At 37.3% G+C, this 9120-nt stretch overlaps 2 protein-coding genes across 3 annotated transcripts in view; one reads left to right on the top strand and one right to left on the bottom strand.

Annotated features, from left to right (window-relative positions):
• Positions 1 to 6: 6 nt before the first annotated feature.
• Positions 7 to 5115, bottom strand: LOC134800763 (DNA polymerase interacting tetratricopeptide repeat-containing, protein of 47 kDa). 2 transcript variants are annotated; one of them, XM_063773308.1, is made up of 4 exons: positions 5097 to 5115; positions 2643 to 2831; positions 1648 to 1838; positions 7 to 1348 (listed from the first exon to the last, which is right to left on the bottom strand). In XM_063773308.1, the coding sequence occupies exons 2-4, from the start codon at positions 2793 to 2795 to the stop codon at positions 532 to 534; spliced, it is 1161 nt and encodes a 386-aa protein (XP_063629378.1). In that variant the 5' UTR covers positions 2796 to 2831; positions 5097 to 5115; the 3' UTR covers positions 7 to 531. The 2 variants fall into 2 exon arrangements, with proteins under 2 accessions (XP_063629378.1, XP_063629377.1); XM_063773307.1 differs by lacking the exon at positions 5097 to 5115 and adding an exon at positions 2908 to 2989.
• An 804-nt stretch (positions 5116 to 5919) lies between these two features.
• The window catches only part of LOC134800728 (N6-adenosine-methyltransferase MT-A70-like protein), a 35656-nt gene continuing 32455 nt past the window's right edge, over positions 5920 to 9120 (top strand). The window contains exons 1-3 of the mRNA XM_063773250.1: positions 5920 to 6295; positions 6593 to 6770; positions 7182 to 7300. Coding sequence (XP_063629320.1) covers positions 6103 to 6295; positions 6593 to 6770; positions 7182 to 7300 — 490 coding nt within the window. The 5' untranslated portion in view covers positions 5920 to 6102. The remainder of the gene's footprint in view (positions 6296 to 6592; positions 6771 to 7181; positions 7301 to 9120) is intronic.

The raw sequence follows: 9120 nt of genomic DNA, 5'->3' as shown, positions 1-9120 counted from the left end.
TTCAGGGTCTACTCAAAATATTTGGAATGCAGTCAAAACACATTGAAAAAACATATTTTTTGACAAAATAACGCATCCTTGGATCAAATATATTACAAATAGACTGCAAATATTTTTTAAAAATAACTTAGAAATAGAGTTTCCTTCCCCATCAAATGGATTTCCGAGTATAAAAAAACGTGTCCAACCTCTTAGTAAAATATTTAATTTCAAACAGATATATAAACTAAATATTTAATTAATTCAAGTTTTAACTTGGCCTAAATATTTTAGATATAGCCTATTAACAATCTGGAAACACAGTTCAGAGTCAATTGAATCTTAAAACCACGTATTCACTATAAACAATTTATAAACAGTGTTCCTAAACAAGTTTCCCAGAAAATGTATGATACTCATTACGAAACATTGTTTATAAACCTGGTTTATAATGTATACGTGACTTAAGGCATGTCCACACTCTACAACAAAAAACGTGAACTTTTAGGCCCATTTTAACATAGTTGCCCAATTGAAAGATATTGTCTTTGATTAAGAGAAATATCCTGAAAGGAACTTTTTCTCAACTTGGCTACCTCGAGGCACCACTACAAAGGCCGGAGTCCCACCTTTCACCTCAAAATATTTCATTTTCAATATATCTCCCAAATCCATGGAAATATCTATGATATGTGGAAGCTTGTTATAACCTTCTGAATACACATTTACTTTATCTGTTCCGTATTTGTTTTGAGTGTCCCATGGAGCGGGGAAAACTTTTTCCAACTGAGTTTCTAACGGAACATCCTCCGGGCAATCTACAATGAAATCCGTTAAGAGATGCTCAGGATAAAAAAGCAGGACCGGCCACTGTAGCTTCCCATTCTCCAAATGCACCATATTACCATGAGCTCCAGGCATACTAGGTTCTAACTTAGACAAATCTAGGTCATCTTCTTCATCGCAGTTAGCAATGCGAATACCTCGCTCCAAAATCGCTTTGACAACCTCATCTTTCTGTTGTTGCTTGACTTGTTCTAGCTTTTCTTGCTTTCGTTTATCTCGGGCTTGGATGAGGATTTTTTTTTTTGTTTTAGCGATGAGTTCTGTAGCTTCTGCGTCACTAGGGTTGTCTTCTAGGAGTTTATTGCAATGTTTGAGGCATTTTTCGTAGTTAGCTATCTCAAAGGCGCACTTAGCTGCTCTGAGGCGGGCCTTGGCGTGGTCCGGTTTGAAAGATAGGGCTCGTTCGCTGTCGGCAAGGGCTGAACGGTAGTTCTTGAGGTGGTATTGCGCGGCCGCCCGGTTGTTGTATAAAAATGCGTTCATTTCGGCGTCTTCGCATCTGACTTTTATGCCTTCCGTGTACCTAAAAAAAGTATTGAAACTATTATATAACAAAATATATCTTATGAATAATGACAACAATATTGAAGAGAGAAATGAAATGTAAATTAGAATCACACAAAAATGTTTCCAATAACAATGATATTATTGGAAAATAATTACTGAAATTAAAACCCTTAATGAAATAATAGTAATCTAACTAAACAAAGCATGGACTTTTGCATAGTCACTGACCCTGTAACACCTACCTTTTATTAGCCATACATGGCAAACCATTTCTTTAATAATAATTTTAAAATAAATTAATTAGGTATTACATACCCAAGTATAGCCAACCGGTAGTTCTTATGACGGAAGTTGAAGTTCCCATCCTCCTTATAGTTAGTCGCCAGTTCCAACGCAGTGTTCTCCTCCGGATCGTACTTCAGCTTGGCCAGGCCCTCGGCCAGGGCGGACATGTCACCGTTCTCGGGTACCGTCTTCATGAAGAATGGATGCTTGTCCATTTCTTCCTGTATAAAAAGGCAGAAAATAATGGGATATAATTTTCGCATGCTATGTGAGTGTTTTGTTTTCCACTCTACCCAATTGAGAAAAGTAAATCTTCAGCAAATTAATTGAAGACATTTATGTTTGCATTAAAATTTTATTGAGGTACAATCAGCAACACTCCTAACTGTACATCGGTGGACCTTATTAGAAAAGGTATAAGGTCCAACAATGAACAGTGTGGTACCACCAATTAGCTTAATTGGGCAGTATATCAGCTGCAGCTGGTGGTCCCTGGGAGCACCTAAAGAAGTCCGTAAAATGTATAAACAGAACATCCCTTTGTTGACTTTTTCCATTATAAACATTATCTTCCAATAAGTTAATGATTTCCGGCAAAAAATAAATATTTTCAGGTCCTTACTAAAAGGTTAAGAACCACTGCACTATAATGTCAAATCTACGGAGCCACTTTTAATAAATGAAGTATTTGACAATTTATTTTTCTGGACCACCTTAGCTTTCAATTTAGCTATAGTTGCTATAAAAGAAAAAAGATTTGCATTCTACTTTCAACACATTCAAAGTGTAAAACTAATCATATAATTGTATAATCCTTCACTATACTATACTCTGTATCTTTAGGTATTTAAATAAAAGTAAACAAAATCTACGAGGTGTTGTGCCGGTCGCCTCTGCCTCCATGCAGGCGATTTTGTATTTGGTTGGTTAACCAATAAATGTTATAACCACCCGAAAATGTACAAATTGTTTGTTTACTTTTATTTAAATACCTAAAGATACAGACTAAAGAATTCAAAACTTACCTCCCACTTATCCTCAGACCATCCATCAGTGTATCTCGTTCGCTCCAGACTGTTGATGAAATCGTCAAGCTCCTGGTCCATTTTCTGGCACAAAGCCAGCCTCTCCTCGTCCGTCATAGGCTTCTTCGGCTCTTGAGAGCTTTCTTCAGCCATTTCTAACAGTTATGAGTCACTCTTCACCAGTTAAAACTGAAAAACATGAACTTTAGTGTTAACCAAAAACTTTTTTTTAATTGAAATTTAGTTACAGCTACAGCGCACTTACGTGGGCAGCTCCTTTATTTTACTGTATTAATTTATGATGTATTTATTGAAAATGCACTGTAACGCATGGCACTGATAATGATAAAATAAATGCTTAATAAAGATACGCGAAAACGCACACGGTAATCAACGTGAACTTGACATTGACAGCGCACTGACAGAATGTTGACAGCTCGGTTGTCAGTCAATAATGCACGACCATAATAATACTTGATCGTACATTCGCATTTATCAATGAATGTTATAGTCTGGCAAACACAACTTGTCAGACAATAAGAAGTGTAACAACCAGGAAAATTATACTCATTCCTTTCTTTTGGGTGCTAGTACTAGCGTAAGACAAAGACAGTAAAAAAAACTTTCTTTCTATGTTTGAAATGAGACAGCCCTGGGCCAAACTATGCTTATATGTAGTTTAAAATCCATTTGCCTTTATTTGATTGATTATAATCTATAAGTAATATTACTTAGTTCTACCTTTTCTTAGAGTTAGACCAAGAAAAGTCTGCAGCGAAACTTCAATGAAATTATGACGTAGGTATAAATAACACCTGCACTGCGTGGGCTATCTTTAAATGAACTTAGAGGAACAAGGAAAAATCATATATTCCCGTCCTTCTCTGCAGAAAGAGTCGCACAAGGGTAGACTAGCTCTAATAATGTACCAAGTAATGTTAAAACAAATCCATGGAATAAATAAACAGATAAACTAACACAACATGTATTCATACGAAAATCTAACAACATATATTCAACGTATAATTCCTTTCTCCCATAACTTAATATACTCCTGTTTTCTACATTCGCGTCTATTGAAATATTCAGGATATTGCGCCTTTTCCAACGGATGCCAGTAGTCTAGGACCCAATCGGGAGGGTCTATTTCACGCCCATATGCTACTCCTCCTGCTATCCCCAGTGAGTATGGAACTAAAAAAAAAATGAAATACAAGTTTACTGTAATCCATATTCGCATGGGGGCTCTTGGTTTAAAATAAAAAATAGAATATCGATTTAATATAGACATAATATGTGACATTCCACGAGAAAAGGTACCTTATGGCGGATGGCGCTTACGTCTGATAGCACAACATTAATATTGGAGCGGCGCTAGTAATCGCGTAAGCGCCAACCACCATAAGGTACCTTTACACGTGGGACGTCACATATTGAATCGCACAATTTATTAAATGACCGAGCGAAAGCGAAGATCTCCGTTTCAGAAGTCTGATTTGACAGAACCGCCTCCTAGCCTTGTTGGTAGTAACTCTATGAAGCAGGAGGTCCCGGGGTCAAATCCTCGTAAGGGCATTTATTTGTGTGTTCATCAGTCATCACAGATATTTGTTCCTGAGTTACGGATGTTTTCTATGTATTTAAGTAGGTATTTATCTTTATCTATCTATTATACACATATATCATTGTCTAGCACCACAACACATGTCTTATTGAGCTTCCGTGAGGCTAGGTTGTTTTGTATATGAAGTCTCATAATATTTATTTTATAATTATTTAAATAAAACGAAATCCCATGACTAAGCTAATAGGTTATTCAGCCATTGAGATTCAGATTATGTTATGTACCTATCTATATCTAAGCTACATTTTCGTTTGTCCGTATTATGTTTAACACATTCACTGCCCATGTGCATTCACCGCCATACAAGTTTGTTCCTAGGCCACGCCCTCTGGCAGTGAATGCGTTAATATACATTATTGAAGAATATACTATGAATATAATTTTTAATAATAATTATACTTAATCTGCAATTTAAATTACGAATTTGTTAGGCCCTGCAACGGACGACACTACACTTACATCATAATTCATAAGTACAATATACATAATTAATAAGTACAACTTAAGAGCCCTTCAACGTGCACACTAGCGCCACTGCTAATTAATCTTGATTATTTAAATTTAACTACAGGTATTTAAAAAAAGCAATCTATGCATCCAAAGTTAAAACAGCCGTTTTAACTTTGAATGCATAGATTGACGAATCCAGCGACATAAAAACTAGTTTGATGTATTCAAAATGTACTTAAATACACAATACAGTACATAGCGGCCCCCTTTTTTAAATACCTGTCGTTAAATTTAAATATTCACGATTATTTAGCAGTGACGCTAGTGTGCACGTTGATGGGCTCTTAAGTTGGCAATATAAGATACCAAAGTCAGCTTACATCGTGCCGGAGGACAAGGATTTTTCTTCAGAAATACTTCATGCTCTCCCACCCACAGTAAGCGACGTTGCTCTTTCGGGTCACATATAGCCCTGTTCTTATCGAACTCTGCTCTCAGAATAACCTGATGATATCGTACAACGAATCTGAAAACGTGCAACAAGTGAAATATGGATTATGTTATAAATTAACAACTAATATACTATTTAGATGAAGTACCTATATTAATATAAGCCTTGCCGTAGGCGTGTCAATACTGGAGTCTGCGGAAAGAGAGGAGTCATGGCATATAAGGGAACCAATACAGTCTATGACTCTTCTCTTTCCGCACAGACTAATACGAGCAGACATACTTTGCCACGTGATACGACTCAAGTAACCGCATAGCTGTTTTATACAGAGTTTTCACTTTTTGAGAATGAGTTCGTAATTCCGGCGCAAAAGGCATGTTTGTAATGCTAAATATATTACTACAGAAATATAATCTGCATGAATAGATAAGTTTACATGAAAGAAATTTTTAAAGACGTTTGTAATTTGACATACAGATTTATTAATTTTTTTTTTTTTTAATCTTAAACCTACTTCTTTCAAACCAGCTGTAGGTATCCGTGTTAACCTCAGGATTTATTTATTTATAATGATAAAGATTTGAGTTATGTCTCTCTCCTGTGTATTAAGAACGAAAGTGACGCAGCTATATAACGCGATAACAAATCACATGAAGTGCGAGTGAAACTGTATTTTCTTGGTCCGTCTCTGTGTACAACTTGGTCCGCATAGATGCACATGGCCGTACATTAGACTAAACCCGTGTCAGAATTTATTTATTTGTATTTTTGAGTCTTATAAAATAAATTAGAATAATGACTATAATTAAATGTTTCTTTCCTATCTCATACGATTAAAGTTAAGTATTTCCGTGTTTATCATCATATAAACCGAAATCGTCGCATTTTACACAGCATTTAATTAGTTTTCCTCACATAACCTGTACCCATTCAAAATGTCTGATGCCTGGGAAGAGATTCAAGCTGTAAAAAGCAAGAGGAACAGCTTACGGGAGAAGTTGGAGAAGCGTAAGAAGGAGCGGCAGAATATCCTGGGATCTTCGCTAGGGAGTGGTGACAAGCCGGAAGGGTCGCCGGGGGGAAAAGAGAAGCCGATTGCCGGCGCGGCAGTTACGACTAAAAATGAAGGTACGCTTATTGTTTTCACAATATCTTTTACGGGTTCAAACACTTCGAACATCTAACGATGACCGATTGCCGCCTGAAGCAGGTTTACCTCACAGTATTTCCTTACCTGTTGAACCTATAATTCTTGTCGCCACAAGCAGCAAAATACAGCACACCAGGGTTTTTTTTTCTGGCTTGCTCCCTGCGATTTTGCACAGGGTGAATTTGCCAATGTCGGTGTTGACTTTCACACGTTAGGAGAACGTTCGGGTTAAATACATGCGACACGCCAGGGTTAAATATTGATTAATATTCCAGACAAGCCGAAAGTTGTAGTCCCATCAGCTTCCCTGGAGGTGCGTCTGCTGCAAGTGCTATCAGACATGCAGCTGCAGCTGCCCGCAACGGCCGGTGCACTCTTGCCCGGTCTCGGAGATGTTGATACCGAGATTGTTGCAAGTTTGCTGCAGAAGTTTGCCACACAGAAACTTATTACGTAAGTTGACACAAATCATCTTCAACCATAGTCTATATCTATGAAATGGACTGGGTAAAGCATGTGTGTACTCTTGTACACTCACCTGCAATAATATGTACCTCTTCAGAGCCCTCAAAATAATGTGACATGCTCTTATGGCTCTACAAATAAGATCGTGTCTGATATTTTTGCTGCCTTCTTTATGTAATATATTATTGTAGGTGACTGTACAATTGAAGTCCTATGTACAGGTAGTTCACTATATCGATGGTGAAATACATGAACTTCTAACTATGTTCACTAAATGAATGAAAATGTGTATTACTAAAAATGTTACTTAGGAGTTCATGGTATTCACCATCGAAATGTTAGTTTAAGTTTTAATTTACGGTTCATGATATTTTGATTTGAATTTGTGCAATTTTACAGTATCCGTGAAAGACCAGAGGGCAGTACAGATGTGGGCATTGAAGTGGTCAGCGCCGAGTCGGTCCGGCTTGCCGCTGTCCTTGCAGCACTGATGGAGGAAAACACTAATAAGAGGAAAGGTAAGATTTGTGTTCCATATTTAAAGAATACCAATTGTATAACCTTAAATAAGTTTTGTTACTGGATTATTTTGAAACTAAAGAATAATAATTGGCCTGATGACAAATTTTGAAATCCCTTTTATTATTGTCGGTACACTTGTACTGGTTCCGAAAAACACAATATTTCAGCTATATTCATAAGATTTAAAATAAATAATTGCATTTTTTTATAGCTAGTTTAAACCTCGCGCGAAAACGCCTCGCAAGCCATTTGCGACGTCATTAGTTAGTTGGTGGAAGGCTGATAGACATTGTTTACATACTTACAGTTACGAATTTTCCCTTGAATCCAAATGATATTGTAAATTCAGCACCATATATTATGATTAGGGATGATAAATACATTACAAACATTAATCACATTAACTCATTTTATACAAAAACTCTCACAGGGTTGCAATTTAAGATGAATTACAAATACAAATACAAATACAAATATATTTATTTTCCAAATTGACATGACATGAAACCTTAGTAATTAAATTAAATTAACTATAGAATATGTACAACAGCTTCTTAGAACAAACAATAGCCCTCACACTAGGTCGAGCCTGTGTCGTGAGGACTGTGGGGCATTGAACATAAGATTTACCAAGAAGATGCGGAGGATACAGATCTGATACCTAAAAGTAAAATAATACTACTTATATCAAAGATTATTAAACACAAAGAAGAAAGAAATTTGTACAGATATGCTCCGGGTGTGTGTGTGAGTGTGTGTGTGAGTGTGAGTGTGTGAGAGAGAGTGATCCTGTGTATGCGGTGCGTTATTGCAAGGGTTTTAGTATCTCTTCGGTGGCCTTGTAGGAAAGAGAGATTAACCATTTCTTAAGGGTGTACAGCAGTTCTTTGAGAGACAATGTTTGGACGTTGAAAGCTTTTAATATTTGGTTATAAATATATGGATGTAGAAACTGTGGATAGCGTCGCGAGAAAGATGTTTTTGTCAAAGTTTGTGGGACACGAAAAACCCTTTTGCGTTGTAATGCTGCGTATGTGGGGGAGTTAAGAGTGAGTTTGTGCATCAGCATGGCGACTCTGCAGACAAATAATTGACGAACTGAAAGTAATTGGGTTTCAGAGAAAAGTTTGTCTGTAGGATGTTGGTAGGGCTTTTTGTACATTACCTTGAGAACAGCTCTTTGTGCCCTTTCCAACCCGAGCATCGTGGTGGTACCAGCTCCGCCCCATACTGATATACAATACCCCAGTATAGACTGACATAAGGCAATGTAGACTTGACGCAGGATTCGGTTATCAGCGGAATTCCGAAGTAGGCGCATAACATAAATCAATTTTCTTACTCGCTGTGAAAGTGAACCTATGTGTTGCTTAAATGAGAAGTGCTGATCAACGTCAACGCCCAAATACCGAATGCAATTCGTTCGGCTGATCGAATTGCAGGGGTCATTCGATGATAGACCAGCAGCACACTTGACATGAAGGGCCGTGACTAGCCCTGGCTCAGAAGCTTTGGTTTTGTGAAAACAAATATATTTGGTTTTCTTTAGGTTCAGAGAGAGAAGATTATTGTCTAACCAGCGTTTCATATCGGACATACCCACTTCAGCTTTTTGCAGAGTATCGATCCAGGATTTCCCGTAGAAGATAGCCACTGTATCATCTGCATAGCATATGAGGTCGCACTGAGCAGGCGTGGCGGAGAAAATATCATTTATATAAAGGATAAACAGTGTTGGGCCTAGAACACTCCCTTGTGGTACGCCGAAAACATTTGGCGTTTCTTCGCTCAAGTACTCATCCACCCTCAATCTCTG

This window comes from Cydia splendana, chromosome 20 (assembly GCF_910591565.1).
Source record: "Cydia splendana chromosome 20, ilCydSple1.2, whole genome shotgun sequence".
Lineage (NCBI taxonomy): Eukaryota > Metazoa > Arthropoda > Insecta > Lepidoptera > Tortricidae > Cydia > Cydia splendana.
This window is presented reverse-complemented; position numbering and strand designations above follow the sequence as displayed.

Excerpts from the sequence above, each read along its gene's own strand:
- LOC134800763 (XM_063773308.1), bottom strand. The coding sequence starts at position 2,795 with ATGGCTGAAGAAAGCTCTCAAGAGCCGAAGAAGCCTATGACGGACGAG. Across the intron at positions 1,839-2,642 it reads GGTCTGAGGATAAGTGGGAG|GAAGAAATGGACAAGCATCC; the intron begins GTAAGTTTTGAA and ends CTTTTTATACAG. Across the intron at positions 1,349-1,647 it reads TACCGGTTGGCTATACTTGG|GTACACGGAAGGCATAAAAG; the intron begins GTATGTAATACC and ends TACTTTTTTTAG.